Source organism: Eschrichtius robustus, chromosome 19, assembly GCF_028021215.1.
Source record: "Eschrichtius robustus isolate mEscRob2 chromosome 19, mEscRob2.pri, whole genome shotgun sequence".
In the NCBI taxonomy this organism is placed as follows: Eukaryota; Metazoa; Chordata; class Mammalia; order Artiodactyla; family Eschrichtiidae; genus Eschrichtius; species Eschrichtius robustus.
The window spans coordinates 60,453,422-60,470,867 of NC_090842.1; the positions used below are offsets into that span (position 1 = coordinate 60,453,422).

General features: G+C 55.7%; 1 protein-coding gene across 3 annotated transcripts in view; it reads right to left on the reverse strand.

Moving 5' to 3' along the window:
• Positions 1-169: 169 nt before the first annotated feature.
• Positions 170-17,446, reverse strand: part of SYMPK (symplekin scaffold protein) — a 36,152-nt gene continuing 18,875 nt past the window's right edge. For 2 of the 3 annotated variants that reach the window (XM_068527422.1, XM_068527424.1), the window contains exons 12-27: positions 16,309-16,513; positions 15,293-15,443; positions 14,103-14,338; positions 12,964-13,045; positions 12,651-12,764; positions 11,473-11,620; positions 10,307-10,467; positions 8,667-8,775; positions 8,233-8,333; positions 7,501-7,591; positions 6,274-6,375; positions 2,394-2,581; positions 1,469-1,645; positions 1,181-1,276; positions 588-923; positions 170-418 (exon numbers count right to left, since the gene is read on the reverse strand). In XM_068527422.1, coding sequence (XP_068383523.1) covers positions 281-418; positions 588-923; positions 1,181-1,276; positions 1,469-1,645; positions 2,394-2,581; positions 6,274-6,375; positions 7,501-7,591; positions 8,233-8,333; positions 8,667-8,775; positions 10,307-10,467; positions 11,473-11,620; positions 12,651-12,764; positions 12,964-13,045; positions 14,103-14,338; positions 15,293-15,443; positions 16,309-16,513 — 2,435 coding nt within the window. In that variant the 3' untranslated portion in view covers positions 170-280. The remainder of the gene's footprint in view (positions 419-587; positions 924-1,180; positions 1,277-1,468; positions 1,646-2,393; positions 2,582-6,273; positions 6,376-7,500; positions 7,592-8,232; positions 8,334-8,666; positions 8,776-10,306; positions 10,468-11,472; positions 11,621-12,650; positions 12,765-12,963; positions 13,046-14,102; positions 14,339-15,292; positions 15,444-16,308; positions 16,514-17,446) is intronic. The other variant, XM_068527423.1, reaches the window with a different exon arrangement.

Consider the following 17,446-nt stretch of genomic DNA (forward strand, 5'->3'; position numbering starts at 1 on the left):
CCGTTACCAGGAGAGGGCGCGCGGAGACGCTGGGGCCAAGGAGCTGGTTTCCGCGCAGGCGCAACTGCACGCCAGAAGGGCTCCCCGTTTCCCAGGGAGCTCCTGGGCACGCCCACTAGCTTCTGCACAGTTCCACAGCTGACACGGAGGCAGAGAAGAGACTGCACCCTTGCCCCAGACCAGCGATCTTTTTAATTTTTAAAGGCAAAGCACCGCCGGCCAAGCCCCTCCCAGGCCTCCCTGAGCTCCCAGTCCCACTCCCCTTCCCCACCAAGCCCCGTCAGCTGTTCCCCTTGGTCTCGGGTTCCCCGGCTTCCTCAGCAGTGGGGCTGGGAGTCTTCACGGTGTCTTCACTGGCAGGGGTGAGGGTCTGGGGGCTCCGCTCTTCCTTGGAAATCAATCCGCCCGCTGCAGCTTCCTGGTGACAGGAGAATGGGGAGCGGTCAAAAACAGCGTGGTCCCACCTCCAGTGTTTCTTCAGGCCGTACCCTTTCTGCCCCCTCCCGCCTTGGGCGCTCGGCACACACACTTAACCCCAGGCCCCTGATCTTTCTCGTCCTCTGTCGCTCTGAGGTCGTCGTCCCTACCTTAGGCAGGGGTCCCTCAAGGCTAGAGTCCAGCAGTGCCGCCTCAGCCAGCCCCGAGTCATCGTCCATGCTGATGAAGATGGCCGGGGTCTCACACTCAGTCCCCTCCTCCCGGAAATCAATGGCTTCCTCCAGCTGGGGAGGGCCTGGCCGGGCCGAGGAAGAGGACAACGACGAGGAGGACGAGGAGGGGGCTCCCACTCCCCCAGGCTTCAGCTTCTGTTCCTCCTCCAGCTGCCGCTTCAAGGCCTTCTCCTGGGCCAGCCGCAGGCCGATGAGGTCTTGAGGGGGGCGGGGGGCAGGGGGCGGCGCCAGGGCCAGGGGCTCTAAGTCATCCTGGGGGTGGGGAGGGATACACAAAGGCTCAGGGACGGGTGGGACCTAGGACCTAGGCTGCTCTCAAGAGGTTGGTGGGAAAGAAGACAGAAACCATCCTGAGGCAGACAGCAGACTGGGTGGGCACAGGGAGTAAGGGGCAGCTGTCTCCCCACCCCGAGTTCCTTTCAGTAGAGCCTCAGCAGAGAGATGGCTAGAGTGGGTAGGAGGAGGGGACGGGGCCTTTCTGGCTTGGGGAGGGGGCTGCAGGCCCTCACCTCTTCCAGGGGCCCGGCAGGTGCTTCCTTAGTCTCTTGCTCTTGCTTGCCGCTGGCCTCCAGGATGGTCATGATGGAGTTGGGGATGTGTGCTTGCTAGGGGAAGAGCAGGATGGGGGCGTTGCGGACAGCTCTGACCCAGAGACACCCCACCTCACCCAGATCCTTGGTGTCCTTGACCCTCCAGAGGCCCAGACCTTCATGGCAGTGCAGGGCTCCCCTCTGCCCATCCCACCCAGTCCCCCAGGGCTGGACCCATGGGGCCACCCACCCCACACCCTGAGGTACCTGGTGGGGGGTGAAGGAACGGACGTGGGCCAGCAGGGGCTCCCGGAGCTCCGGGCACTTGTCAAAGACGGCACCCAGCTGCTGGGGTGGGAGCTGCAGGATGACCTGGAAGCTCTGGGGCTTGGTGCGTTGACAGCACTTGATGAAGCCCTCCCACACCTTGGGATACTTCCACACCTGGACCAGGCAGGGAGGGAGGCAGTCATCAGGGGGCCCGCAGGCAGCCAGCCACCCCAGAAACTGGGAGAAAGACCTTGCCAAGATGGCACCGCCTCATTTCATTCTCACAGCAGCCTCTAGAGGGCGACATTAGCCCTGCAAAACCCACGAGGCCCGGGTGTGGGGACTTGTCCAGGGTCACACAGGTACGGTACCAAGGGGCAGAACCAACATCTGAACCCAGGTCTGTCTGAATCTGCACTTAACCTCTAAGCCAGATGTTGCAAAGTAGCAACCTGTGGCCTAAATCCAGTCTGAAGGCTTGTGCATGGGGTTTGTTTTTTGTTTCATCATGGTATTTCTAAAAACAATTTCTAGCTTCTCCTGAAAAACGGGACCATCTTTCAGGTCTAGTATGCATCCTGGCTGGGTGCACAATGGTGGGGGGCAAGGGGCGGCCATACCTCTCCTGGGACGTGCACCCCCTGAGGCCTTCTGCTTGCTCCTACCACCCAACAGCCCTCACTCATCACGTTGCCACCCTATACCTGTCTGACTCAGTGACCCCTAAAGGGTTGTATCGTCTCAGCAGAGGGCAGGGCAAAGGAGCTGGCTGTCTTGGTAGAGCTTATTCTCTGCATCATGGCTCCCTTGGGGTAGGGGCCAAGCAGGCTGGAAAAGCCTGGGGTTTTGCCTCAAGTCCGTCTGTAGTGTGTCCTGCTGCAGTCCCCTGCTTGGGAGACTGGGGTAGTCAGGGGTGGGTTACCTGCTTCATGATGAGGCGGGAAAGGATGTTCATGACGAAGCCCCCCAGGCGGGGGTACATGGTCAGGGACTGGATGACGGTCCTCATGAGCAGCATGGGCAGGGGACTCTGGTCCATCAGCTGCTGCATCACCACGGCCAGCACCTCCGATGTGTACACGTTCCGCTCCGCAAAGCACAGGTTGGTGGCTGCGAGGAGGCGGAGAGTGGGCCTGTCCCCTTTGCCCAGCTGCCCCCTGGGAAGTGGGAGCCCCACCCCTTAGAGAACCTCAGCCCCATTATCTGCCCGTGTGAGGGGAGACCCAGCCCTGACTTCCTGAAGCTCCAGGCAAGACAGAAGACTTGCCCCACCCAGCAGAAGGTCTCCTTCTAAGGGGACACTGTGGCCTGGTCCTTGGAAAGCCTGGGAGCTGGGTCTAAGGGAAAAGACACGTCCATCTCCTAGAAGCCCCACTGGGCAGAGTGGGAAGACTTTGGCCCTCTCTCTTTGGGGACAACCCCCAGAAAGGGTGAGGTGAGAAAGGTGTATTGCCAACCCCTGGGGACCTATTCTGGCTTGACTGGTGTAGCATGGCACCTCCACCCCTAATGGAGAGGGAAACAGCTTTAACTTCCATCAGTAATCCCATAGGAGACAAAAGAGATGGTCTCCACCAGCAGGCTGGTCAAGAGATTGCCCACTCTCAACCCAGTGCGTAAGGGCTTACGCTGGTGCTCGGTGTTACCAGGTTCAGGATTACGTGGAGGGCACGGTCCACAGAGTAATGAGAGAGGGGTGAGAGGAGGAAGTCTGGGCATACGATGAGCTCCCCAGCTCAGCACCCAGTGCCAGGAAGGGCCCAAGGAGGGCTGGTACAACACAAGCACCCACAAAGGCAGGCAGACCAGGGCAGGCCCTGGGGTCTGTTTCCTCAGGAGTGGGTTGTGGTACCACAAAAATCAGTGGTGCTCAGATCCATTGTGTTAATGGGGAGACTCCAGGAACTGCCTCTGAACCCCTTCTTCCCCAAACACCACTTGCCATGTGAGTCTGTCAACCAGGAAGTTTTTATTGAGCTAGAAGAGACACCCAATCCTTGAGAGGCTAATGGAGAACAGGGGTGGATGCCTATGAAGAATGGGGGGTGGGGGGCTCCTATAAGGAAAAAGGGGAGGATGGAGGCATTACAGGTAGACAGGCAGGGAGGAGGTTGGAGGCGGGGTAGTGAGGATATCTAGGCTGAAGGAGCAGAAGGGAGAGTAAAAGGTGAACAAAGTGCAAGAGGACCTGACCTGTCAGAAACCGAGGCTGTTCCTCCTCCTCCTCCCTTCTAGGTAGTTGCTGGCTTCTGCCTGCTCTGCCTAAAAGCCTCCAAAATCAACCCTCTTCCCTCTCCTCCCCCTCAGCTCCACCCCAGCCTCCTCCTGGGCCTCCCACCCACCTTCTAATCCACCCTCCATACAGCAGCCTGAGGGGTCTTTCAAAAGCTAAACCTGACCCTGTACCTCCCACAGGCCCTCAAGTGAGCAAGTCCAAACTTGAATTGTGGCCTATGAGAGACCCTGTGTGGGCGGGGCCTACACGGTTATAGCCTAACCTCATCTCTTGACGAAGCCCCCTCCCCCAAACCGCCAGATCCAGCCAGGGTGCGCTCTGCAGTTCCAGAACCAGGCCACGCTAGCATCTCTCTTGGCCTCTGCGAACGTTCTTCCTTTCTCTGGGATCATCTTCTCTCCTGTTATCTCACCCCTATTCATCCTTCTGTGGCCTCAGCTCAGGTGTCCCCTCCTCCAGGAAGCACTCCCTAACGTCCCATACATGGGAGAGTCAGTAGCCCCTCTGGGCCCCCTGTCCCACTCCTGCTCATTCTAGACTGTTACTCTGGGGATGGCCTGTGAGCCCCGGCAGGGCAAGGCCAGGACTGTCCCCATCCCTGTTGTATCCTCAGCACTGCCCAGCAAAGGACTGAGCAGAAGTGCTCAGTGAGTTTTCTCAATCGCTGGACCAGTCCACTGGACAGGTCCAGTTGTAGAAAAACTCACCAGAGAAAATGGGTGGTTTAAGGGGAGAGTGAATGCCAGGAATGACTGCTTATACTGTTAGGCACTGGGGATTCCACTGGGGCCCAAAACAGGACCAGACCTTGTATCTGGACTTTGGATCTGGAGCTTACAGTCAAGTAGGGTTACTAGTGCAACTGAGAAAAGCACTGGTGCCTGAGCAGAGAAGCGTGCTCTGGGAACTGACTGGATTGCATGCTGGGGATGAACAGCCGGTAGGGTGACCAGTTGAAGGGTTGCCAAGAGCTCAGCAATATAGAGGCTCCGTGTGGGCCTGGGTTTGTAGGAAGAAACACGTGGGGTTCTAAAGGCCAGGCCTTGCTGACATCTCCAGGGCCTGGTCGCTGGCTTCGTGTGTGACCTGTGCTAAAGCCCTTTTTCTCCCTGGGCCTTGGTTCCCATGTATAAGATCAGGGACTAAATCTGGGTCCATGAATGGGCTTTAGCGAGGTGGCAGGGGTGGGCGGGGCCTACACGGTTACCACCTGACCGCATCTCTTGACCAGGCCCCCTCCCCCAAACCACCAGATCCAGCCAGGGTCAGCTCTGCAGTTCCAGAATCATGCCATACTAGCATAATCTGAACCCCTCAAATTGTACACAAAATCATGTGAGGGTACCGTCCTTGGGAATGGGCTCGTAACTTTCCAGAGATCATCTAAGGGGCCAGGGCGTGTAAAAAGACCACTCCTGGAGTCGCAGCTTTGAGACACTTCACTTTACTGCTTCCACTAGAGGCCTTAGTTCCTTCTCAGTTGTAGCGTGTGTTTAAAATTTTCAAAAGCTCCTCTCTTGACCTAAAAGTTTCTGAGAGAATTTGCTGACGAAGACTAGGAAATAAGTCACTGAAGAAGCTACTTCAGGCTAGACATGAAACTAAGTGGCAAGGAGGGAAAACCCCCTCCCCGCTTTTAAAGGAGAGAGGAGGAAGTGAAGGACAGTTGTCTTCCGAGAAGAGCAGGGGACGGTAAGGGCTTCCACCTCTGGGGGAAAGCATGGCTTCTGGACCAGAAACCTCTTTCAGGGAGGAAGTGGAGGGGAGCGCTGGGGAGAGCTGAGGGAGAGAGATTGTCCCACAGGAGGCAGCCCTGGGACCCAGGATGCCATCTGCAGGAGGAACCAGCAGGACCGGGTTTCCAACTCAGATCCACCCAACTTCAGATTCTGTTTTTTTGCACTATACCACTTAGCTTGTATGTGGCCCTGAGCAAGTTACTTAACCTCTCTGGAACTTCCACTTCGTCTACAAAACGGAAGTCAGCATACTTACCAGGTAAAGAGTGGCGCGGATTGGCAGGCAGGCCTGTAAGGTGCTGAGGAAAGCCTGGCTCAGAGTAAGTGCCAGGTAAACAGTGACAGCAGCTATTATGAAACTGCTAATTGTGGTGAGCCCTCCAGGTTGCCACCAACTCCCCTGCCCTGGAGGCACACTCTCCGGTCTCAACTGGAGCCCAGACTAGACTCCTGGTCCAACGACTGCCCTGGTGCACTCTGTCTGCTCTGCCGGCTGTGCATCTGCCCAGCTTGGCCAAGGGCTCTGCTTACTTAGTTCCTCAGGCTGGTGCTGGGAGGGAGGGGCTCCCCACCCCTCCTGAGGACTACTCTGTGTCAGTGCACAGTGCGTGCATCAGTTCCTTAGGTGGGGGGGGAGGGAGAAAGGAAGGACAGAAGCGGGGAGGGAGGGAAAGGAACGAGGGTGGGTGTCTGGAGCTCTGAGATGGGGCTGCAGGCGGCACGATCTCCGACTTGGCAGATTCCAGCAGGGGCACGTGGGCGACTGGGTTCCTCCCCAGGTCCGAAGTGGCCAGACCACTCAAGGGGGTTTGGGGGGAACGCCTCACCTTTGATGATGGACTTCATGTCACACTTCGAGGAGTCGATGTTGTGTAATGCGATGAGAAGCTCTCCAGGGTTCAGGGGGGACAAGGCTGAGTTCCCTTCACCTGCAGCAGGTGGGAGTAGCGGGGAGGTGGAGGAGACAGTATGGAGGCCTAAGAGACAGGTCCAAGTCCCCCAAATTGGTGGGAGCGGCGAATGAAGACAGGCGCCCTCCGGGATTAGGGGTACAAAGGGCTAGAGTAGCGGAAGAAAGAGACTGAGAACGCAAAAGGAGGGGCCTGAATGAGACAGCAGCTGGAAAGCCATCCTTCACAACCGGAGGGCATCATCAGAGGCCTTCACTGTGCTCTCCTCCTCCCCAGCACTGGGCTCCTACCCTCGTTAGGGCAACATCTAGTGTGATTCGGCTGCTCTCCCCCACACTTGCCCCAGGCTGGGCACCCATGAGGGCAGAGCTAGGACGAGCTCATGCCAGGTGCCCAGCACAGCACAGATACTGGGGGAATTTGCTAGACAGGACAGGCTGGGGCAGGCAACAGACTTGCAAACAGTGCTTGAAGTGAATGCCACGGCGGAGGAGGCTGGGGGAGACGGCAGTCTTCTGGTGGGGTTTTGAGGGTCCCAGTCACTCTTGTGTGTATGTTTTAAATCACCGGATTACATGTGGAACAGACAGCCTCCACCCTCCTTAGCTCCAGCCACTGGGTGAGGGGTGAGGAGTCTACCCTATGCCACTTGGTAGTCTTTCTAGGTTGGAAGTTTTCTTTCTTTTTGACCAGGTCAAACAAAGACCCCTCACCCACAGCTGGAGGGGTTCAGGCAAGAGCTAAGGAAGGGCAGGAGTGGAGCCCATGTTTGAGGAAGAGCAGTTGGGTCCTAGAAGGGAAGACGCTTATAGAGAGTCAGACCTCAATTCCACAATTTTGTCCCCATTGTGAATGAAACCATCATCCATGTGTCACAGGAGGGTGACCTGGGAGCTCTGGGACAGACGTTGAGATGTCGCCAAGTCTGGATGGTAGCCCCAGAGAGCACGATGAGCCCCCACCCCTTCCTCTCTAAAGACGGCATCCCTCCCCCAGCATTCCGCATCTCACCTCCGGACGCCTTCCTCCTGCCACCTGAGGTGGGGGCTCCTGGGGGAGCTGGGGCACAGGGAGCCACGGGTGAGGGATATGAGGGCCAGGGCTGAGCTGGCCCCTGGTGGGGGGGGAGAGCACATCACCTACCGTGCTGGGTGCCCAGCAGGCGGTTGAAGACCTCTTTCACCACTATGGGGTTGAGTTTGATGAGCTTTGGCAGGGCCTGGATCACTTCCTTCTACAAGGGCAAGGCAGGGGAGGCAGGTCAGATACGCCCGCCCACCCCCTCCAGACAAGCCTCCCCACTGCTCACCCTGGGGAGGTGGGGGGCAAGCTCTGGCCTCACCAAGCCCCTTCAGTGCTTTTCTCCTCTCACTTCCTCTGGTCCCTCCAGGCTGAGCTTTCCCAGCTCACTGGGCCTGACTCAGCCCCAGCCTCATCAACCCCCATCTGAGGCCCCTGGGCCAGCTCAGTGATTCCTCCTGCAAGTGGAGGAGATGGAGGCTCACCCAAGGTCCCACAGCCTGTTAGGAACAAGACTGAGCATGGGCAGGGGACGCACATCCTCAAGGGGAGGTGCTTCTTACGCTAGGAGGAGTGCTGCTTCTGTGGCTACATTTAGGCCTCAGGACAATCTTGTGTGTATGGGGGGGCGGGCGAGGAGGGTGGGGTGGTGGTGGATCACTGTGATACTCACTTGACAGAGGAAGAAACTGAGGCTCAGAGAGGGGAGCGGCTTGCAAAGTTGAGACTGACCCAAACAAGCCCCAGAATGTGTTTACAGGCATCTGACATGGGCACCTGGGTGCCGACCTCCTCCCCGGCCCTGCCCTGCCACGTCCTCGTCAGTGGGGGGCGTCGAGGCATCCAGCTCCATACCTTTTCCAGCCCATTGAGCACAGGGATGAGGAAGCGGACGTCGGGCAGTCGCTTGTGGTAGAGATCCCGGACCCGCTTCACCAGCTCTGGGGAGGGCGGGACTGCAGGCAGAAGCAGCAGGAGGCACAGGTGTCGGGGGCGGGGGGGTGAAGGTGAGCTCCGTGGAGGAGGAGAAACGGTGGTGGGTGTGTGGGAAGGGCAGGGAAGGGCAACTCCATTTCAGAGCAGAAATCCTTGGCCCCTTGGTTTCTCAAGTGCATTTAGCAATACACTCTTCCACATGGGGAAACTGAGGCCCAAGGATGGGGAGAGACTCACAAGAGGGCCAAGCATCTGGGGACCCAGCAGCTCTGATCCCCAGGTCCGGGGAAGGGGAAGTGGGGAAGACCTGGGCAATGGAAGAAAAGGATGAAAGGTGGGGTCCCAGGGGGCACCTTTGTCCGTGAGGCTGTGCAGACAACGTGTGACCAGTGTCTCTGCCCCCTTGGGACAGTTTTCCACCAGCAGGAGCAGCTCGGGCGAGTTCATGCCCATTCCTCGGATCTAGATGTAGAGAGAGGGATGACAGGGAAGGCCCGGGGAAGGGGCTAGGCGATGTGAGGACGATGAGGGGCCCAGGGTGAGAGCTCGGGGAGGCCCAGGTGTCGGGGGCAGGGTGGATGCTGGGACTCGGGAGTAAGAAGTGGTGACGGAGAGAGTAGATCTTAAAAGTTCTCATTAGAAAAAAATCGTTAATTCTGTGAGGTGATGGATGTTAATGAAACTTACTGTAATAATCATTTCACCATATATACATATATCAAATCACTATGTTGTATACCTTAAACTAAGATAATGTTATATGCCAATTATATCTCAGTAAAACAGGGGGAAAAAGAATTGGTGACAGGGTTCACCGAAGTGGGGCGAAGTGGGGGGGAGGGTTGGGCAGAAGCATCTCCGTCTCTTCCACCCAATCTCACACAGACACAGGCTTCCTGCAGCTCCTGAGCCTTCACCCATGCTGCCCTTCTAGGCAGACCATGCCTTCTCCCTGCCATCTCTGACTTAACCTGAGCTTTAATGCCCAACCTGTCCTTCAGTTCCTTGGTGAAGACTTTTCTGGCTTCTGTAGGCGCCCCTGCCCACCCACCTCTGTGACTGCCAGGGCCCTGGCTTGGCTGCGTGCTCAGATCAGGGCTCGACCTGCTGCTGCTTCTGCAGGCTTCCCCTCAACCCACCACAAACGCCAAACACAGGCAGCGGAGGGCCAGGCTTCAAGGGTTCATGCCTTCCTCTGCCCCATAAATCTTTACAATCACAAGTGGAACTGCCAGTCTTTGCCCTCGAAGAGCTCAGAGTCTGGTGGGCTCACCCTGAGAATGGGGAGAAGAATCTGCTTCTTCCTTACACCGAGCCTATTACCCCCACATTACAGGTAAAGACACTATTGAATCTGGGAGGCGGGTATGTGGGAATTAATGTACCACACTTTCTCCTTTTGTTTATGTTGGAAATTCTCAGTAATAAAATGTCAGGGACAGAGATATGAAAAAGTAGTTTCAAAGCCAGCTACAAATCGGAAGGGCAGACATTCTGAATTTTAGGGGCCAGTCTGTAACTGAGATGCTTCTCTTGTGAGTGACCCTGTGGTTCCAAAGAGGAGCAGGAGGGACTTAGGCAATGACAACTAAAGATTCCTGTCAGCAAGGCAGGGGAGGGACAGCTCATAAATGATAACAGTGACACAGATGTTTACATGCATGAGGTCACGGAATCCCTCCAACAAGCTTGGGGGACTGAATTACCTTCCCCATTTTTACCGAAGCGTGCAAGTTTACGCGGTGAGAAAGTGAGACGCGGAATGTGAACCTAGGTCCATCCAACTCTAGGCTCTTAACTACGGTGCTACCCTGCTGTCTTCTCAGGAGCAGATGGAAGTGTGGACCACCCGCAAGTGACACAGCTGCTCAGCCTGGGGTGATAACCCTTAGTGCTTAGCACACACGAGGAGAATATACCAGGGGAAGGGCTGGAGTTGGGGATTGAGCCCCGCCCATGGGTGGGCAGAGCCTGGTGGGCTCAGGGGCCTCACCGGCTGTTCGATGACCCTCAGCACCGTCCTCTTGATGTCAGCGATGGCCTCAGTATACACGGCTGCCAGCTCGTGGATCAGCTTGTGGTTCTGAGGCAGGAGGGCCAGGTAGAGGTACAAACACTGCTTTACTGTCTCCTCAGTCCAGGGCGCTGCCACCTCTAATAGGGCAGGGGGTGAAGATCAGGCCGGCCCCACTCCCCTCCCACCCCCAGCATCTGGCTCTTCTTGGGGGACAGGCACATAAGGGAGCTGGGCCTGGGAAGCAAATTGTTTGGGCAGGAAGCCAATCATCTGGGAAATGGGGTGGAACCAGGACTGCTCCCCTTTCAGAAGTCTCTGCACTAAATTCCCATCTGGTCTCCTCTGACCACCAATCCACAAGGCGGTGAGAGAGATCTTTCCAAGTTCTGACCCTGCCCCTCCCCAGCTCAGTGCTCCCACGACTGTCCTATGCCCTCAGGATAAACCCCCAGCTTCTCACCTTGCTCTACCTGCCAGGTCCTGTTCAGGGTGGCCTTGCCTCTGGGGTTGTGTGCTCTGGTTACACCCTACTTTTGACAGTCCCCCAGGGCCCCCACTTTGGAGCCTTTGCACGTGCTGCTCTGATGCCTAGAACACGGCTGCCCAACTCCTCTTTCTGTACCTACTCCTCTGGGTCTCACATAGCCAGTACCTCTCCTGGGAAGCCTTCCTGGCACCCAGGCTGCACCAGGGCTCCTGTGCTCCTCGAAGGCCCTGCGCTTCCTGCCACAGCCTGCACCTTCCAATTGAATGGTCCCTTCCCCTGGGGCCCGGGTCTCCCTGACTGCAATTCCGGAGGACCCAGAGCTTTGCTGAGGAAATTGGCCTGCGATGATCCTGCCTGGCCTTTCCTGGAGCCCCATCACTGTCTAGCTCTCCTTGTCCTCGGCTTTCAGCCCAGCTGTCCCCTCCTTCAGGATGCTCTCCCTGACCCCTCAGGCTGGGTCAGGCGCCCCCTCTGGGCTTCCACAGACTCCTGGTTTCGCCACCTGAGGCCTGCTCGTTCTGGTTACTACTGTCTGGCTGTCTTCTCTAGCAGGCTGGGCAGGGCTCAGCTTAGATCCAGCTCCGTCCCCAGGACCCAGCCCAGAGCCTGAGACGCAGCGGGTGCTCAATACACCTCTGAAGAACCTGCACCAAACCTGTGTCCTTGTCAGCTCCAAAGAGCACAGATGGAGGGTTGGGGTGGACCAAGAGCTGTAGGTAGTTGAGGGCAAACTTCTCCACATACTCTCGTAGCTGTTCCTTCTCGTACATGCGCTTGATGAATAGCAAGGCCTGGGAGCGCACCTGAGGAGAGAGTGGGGGAAGATGGTGGAGGGGAAGACAGTTGTTCTGAGCTTGGCAGCACCAGTGTGAAAAGCCGAAGTCTGAGAGAGGCCCAGCTAGGCTGAGTTACCTGTGCCCAAGACTGGTCACCGGCCTGGGAGAGAGGTTTTCTGGCCCACCTGAGGGCCCTGCACCACCTCACCATCTACCTGCCCAGCCCCATCTCTCATCGTTCTTGCCTTGCTTGCTACACTCCAACCAGAAGGAGTTTTCCTCAGTTCCTCAAAAGTAACAGCGTTCTCCCTGGCTTTGAGACCTGGCACAAAAAGGTTCCCACTGCCTGGCATGCCTGTCACTGGCTGTATCCTGTTTCACTCAGACATCCCCTGCTGGGAGCCATGAGGACAGGGCCTGGTCTGGGGCACTGCTTTGTCCCCAAAAGCACCACAGGGCTGAGCCAGGGTGTGCAGTGAGGGTCTGCTGAATGAATGGACACAAGACGTCACAAAGGAGCTGGCAGGAGGCTGGAGCAGGGATGGACCAAGGGCTCTCTCAATCACACGCTGTTCCCTCCGTCCAGGGCACACCCGTCTACTCATATTTCAGGTCTTGGCTCACACGACCCCTCCTCCAGAAGCCTTCCTTAGACCACCTCCCTTCCTCAGCCTCCAGGGTTCTGCCACCGCACACACTGCTCCACTCCTGCCACTGAACACACTGTGTGGGTCACAACGGCTCCCCTCCTGGTCAGCGCTCCCCCAGGTCACAGCACACCACCAGGCCTTAAGAGGGGCGCACCAACACGGGTGGAATAAGAGCGAAAATGGGACTGCCTTTCCTGGGAGGCGGTGAGTGTATATATGTGTGTATATTCTAAGCAGCCTCGTGCCATCGCAAATGGAAAAACCACCACCACCACCACCACCAAAAAATTGTTGCAAGAAGGACATTAGGCCCAGAAACTTTCAGGGGAATGTGGAAAAGACTGGGCTGGTTACTTGGGACAGAAGAAGGACTGAGTGTAACCCAGCAAAGGGCGACGGGGGCTCACCTTGTCCTTCTCATGGGAGCTGAGGTCTAGCAGAACATGCAGGTACTGGAACTGGCGGGACGGGCGCTTGAAGATCAGGTCTCGAAGAGTGGACATGCCCAGGTAGGTGCGACTCTGCGGCAGAAAGGAAGGGAACCAGAGCTCAAGGCACCCGCGGTGTGCCTCTGGGGTGTCTCCCTTGCTTCAATCGGATCTGGTCCTAGACAAAAGCTACTGGTCCCTCACAAGACCCCCCGCCACAGGCTGCAACAAGCAGAGCTCCTGCCCGCACCACAGTGTTGGGGATGCAGGGAGATCTGCCGCCCGTCCTCACCTCATCCTCACAGTACTTGCGAATCACCTCCAGGGCACTCTCAGTGATCAGCGGCGCCTCCAGTACAACCTTGGTGAAGATCCTTCCAGAGAGGGAGGGACAGTGAACGGCTGCAGACAAGGGGCCCCCTGGCTTCTCCGTCCTGCTGATCGCAGCTCACAGCTGGCAGGGCCCCCCCTCACAGAGAGCTCGCTCAACCCCCTGGGTATAGAGCTTTGGAGGCAACAGAGCACGGTTCAAACGCTGCCAGGTGGGTGACTTGGGCAGAGACTGCCTCTCTGAAACTCAGTTTCTCCCCTTTGTCAAATGGGGATTCCTAGCTTAATACAGCAATGGGAGGGAATGATGGGGGCTGGGAAAGGGTATTGCTATTTTAGACATGGTGACCACGAAAGGCTGCTTTGAGATGATACTTTAGTCAATGCTGGCAGATGAGAAAGAGCCAGCCATGCAAGTAGGGGGACAGCATTCCAGGTAGAGAGAACAGTAAGTGCCAAGCCCTGAACTCATCATGTTTGAGGAACAGAAGACTGAAGGCCAGTACGGCTAAAGTTTGGGGGCAGGGAAAAGCAGAGAGGTAAGAAAGGAGGCTAAAGAAGTTGGTGGGGATTGGATTACACAAGGTCTCATAAAACATAGTAAGAAAGTTGCGTTCTATCTCGAGGACAACCGAAGGTTTTTAGGGGGGAATAACAAGACAGTATTTACATTATAAAATGTCACCTGCGCTGCTGTGTGGAGAATGGATAAACTGGAGGTCAAAGACAAGGAGGAAGCCACAGAACTGATTCAGGCAAGAGATGGGGATGGCGAGAAGTCAACCTCCAGAACAAGCCTCTGAAGCAGGCACTCTTATTTATTATATATTATATGAGAAAACGGAGGCCCAGAAGTGAGTGACACAGGTCAGTCAGAGAGCAAGCAGCAGAGCTGGGAAACAAGCCCAGGGCGCGTGACCCAGAGCCTACAGTGAGGTGACATCGTCTGCGCGTGGGGAGAGAAGGGGGACTTGGGATGGGCACATGGAGGACTGACTCGGGTGACGATGAAGACAGAGGTGGTCAGAAACTAGAGAGAAAAGGCAGGACACAGGTGGGGGGACTCTTGGGGACAGGAGGGTGCAGGGCCATCCCCCTCACCCATCCTTCTGGTCTGGCTTCTCCTGAATGCCGGAGAGCAGGCGGATGAGGCAGTCCTCATACTTGTCCAGGGTGCCCGCGGCACCAGCTGCTAGGTAGGCGTTGTACTCCTGGTAGAGCCAGGCAAAGGCCAGGTCCAGGCGGGCCCGCACGTCTTCCAGGATGAAGGACAGGACCTCGGCCTTCAGGCCCGAGTCGAACTGAGTCACCAGGCTGGCCAGGATCTTTATGCGCACCTGACACGAGCAAGGGTCTGTGTTGGCGTGGGAGTGGGCAATCCTAGGCACCCCACGATGGTGCCCTGCAACTACTCCTGCCCAGCCTCAGGGACCCCCAGCACAGACCCAGTGTTAAGTGAGGAAGGAAAGCTGAAGAACCTTATTCTCGGTAGGTCTCATTTGTATGGAAGAAAAAAAATGAAAAGGGAGAAAAAAATTAATCATCACAGAATAAAACTAGGAGTAATAGCTAAAATTTCTAAGAGTAATATCTAAATTATAAATATATGAAATTACAAATATCTAAAATATATCTAAATATCTAAAGTGTATCTAAAATATAAATATCTAAATTTCTAGGGGTAATATCTACATACTTAGGTACACAGAAAAAGATCCTGAAGGATTCCCTTCATTTGTACATCGGTCGCCTCTGTGGAGGGGATGGCATGCAGTGGGGGCCAAAGGAGACTTACAGGCCCTCTGTGGCCTGGAAATATTTTTTGACAGAGAGAATACATTCATATACTATTTGGGTAATTAAAAATAAACTTCAAAAAAATAGGGAAAAAGTCGCTTGACTGAGGTTACAATCCCAGGAAGTGGCAGAATCAGGATTTAAAGCAGGTGTGTGAGTGTTTCTGAAGCTAAAGAACAAGGATACTGTTAACCACAAGGAAGAAAGAGCATCATGGCAGCCCGCACTCGCAGGGCTCTTCCTCGCAGCCGCCCTGTGCTGAGTGCGAGCGCATGCGTGTCCACACATTTCTTCCTCCTTGTCACCTGTGTGGAGCTGCCATCTCTTCGTTTTATGGGACAACAGAGTAAGGTTTGGAGAAGTGGCCAGTGAACGGCAGAGGTGGAATCTGGAGCCAGGGGGGTTGACCCCGGGGCCTGTCTCTCTGCTGGGATGTGAGGCAGACTCTTGGGGAGCGGGACTGCAAGGACGGGCTGGGGGGTACAGAGGCACACCTGGGCTGCCCCGCTGCAGGCCACGGCCTTCTCAGCCCGCAGGATCCGCTTCACAGCGCCCAGCTTCATGGCCTCAACCTGGGCGTCGGTCAGGGGCTTCAGCACATCACTCAGACGGAAGATTTTCTTGCGCCCGCCGGCGCCTGCCAGCCTACATGGGAGAGTAGGGACAGGGACACGGTGACTCGGAACATCCTTTCTGGAGCCCAGGCCCACCCCAGGCCATACATACAGAGACACCCCCCACACTGTCTCTCCAACTCCCCTGTGACTCTGAAGCACGGCAGGGCGCAGGGTAATGGGAAGGAAGAGGACGCTCTTTTGGTTTTGTAAACAGTATCTCAGGGAAGGCCTCTGTAAGGAGCAAGCAACGTGTGACTGGAGATCTGAATGAAACGAGTGAATAAGATCCACAAATATCTGGAGGATGAGCTTTCCAGGCAGAGGGAACAGGAGGTACAAAGGCCTTCAAGTGGGAACCTGCTTGGCTGTTCAAGAAACACCAAGAGGTTGGTGTGACTGGAGGAGGCAGGAAGGGGAATGGAGAGCTTGGAGGGGCAGCAGATCAGGCAGGGCCTTGTGAGCAAGCCTTGCTTGGGGACAGGGCAGGGACTGGCAGCATTCTGTGGTCTCTAAGGCAGGTAATGATGAGGACGACGATGGCAACAACCAGTAGCACCCTCCTACGCGCTAGGAATCACGCTCAGTGCTTTTACATCATGATCACTGCCCACCCCAAGCGTTATCTGATTTAATCATCTAACCATCATTGTGAACTCATTTAATTCTCCCTCATCCTTAGAGAGAGATACTATCATTCCATCCCAATTTTAGATATAAGTAAGGGGTGTTTTTTCTAAAAGAAAACAACAGCTAAGCCTTAGTGGTTAGGGCATTGACGCCAGAATCAGACAGACCCTCGTCCAGACCGATCTCTGTTTATCTGTCTTTGTCTGTCACACACACACCAAGAACCAGGCCTCTAGTCCTGCACCAGCACCTGCAAGGGGACTCACCGGGGCTGCGTGACGGGGATGATGGGCTCTGGCCTCCTCTTGGCCTGGGGCGCTTCCTCCTCCAGAGTGGACATGGAGCTCAGGGAGCCCACTACCGAGATGGCCTGACCCTGAGCTGACAGGCGCCGCTTGATCAGGACACTCTCTGGCTTCACCACCTTCTCCTCCTTGGGCTCCTCCTTGCACTGTTTGGTCTGCTCCACGCCTGAGGGGGAGGCAGCAAACGGGCTCTTGGCACGTCAGACCCACCCGCTCCCACCCAAGGACCTCCTGTGAGACAGGCTCTACTCTAAGCCTTGTACACACAAAACTCATTTAAATCTGCAAAATGCCTTTCTGGAGCAGGTACCTTTTTCATCCCCATTTTGCAATACAACGGAGACTCAAACTAGAAATGCCCACTCACTGCCGGTGGGAGTAGTAAATGGTATTGCCACTTTGGAAAGCTGATGGGCAGTTTCGAATAGCACTGAACATACCCAAACTCACGACTCAACAATTCCACTCCTTGGTATCAACTCAAGATAAATGAGGGCACATGTGCATCAAAACACCTGTACACAAATGTTCGCAGCAGCTTTATTCACAATGGACAAAAACTGTAAACACTCCACAGGTCCATCAACAGAGGAGTGTGGATAAACAAACGGTGGCCTAGTCACATAATGGAAGACTACTGAGCAATAAAAAGTAAACTCTTGGTTCACACAGCAACATGGATGAACCTCAAAAACTTATGCTGATGGGACTTCGCTGGTGGCGCAGTGGTTAAGAATCTGCCTGCAAAAAAAAAAAGAATCCGCCTGCCAATGCAGGGGACACGGGTTCGATCCCTCTTCTGGGAAGATCCTACATGCCGCGGAGCAGCTAAGCCAGTGCGCCACAACTACTGAGCCTGCGCTCTAGAGCCCGCGAGCCACAACTACTGAAGCCTGCGTGCCACAACTACTGAAGCCCGTGAGCCTAGAGCCCGTGCTCTGTAACAAGAGAAGCCACCGCACAGCAACGAAGACCCAACACAGCCATAAATAAATAAATAAATACATTTATAAACAAAACAAAACCTTATGCTGAGCAAAATAAGCCAGACTCTATGATTCCATTTATAAGAAGTTCAAAACTAGAAAAAACTAATCTG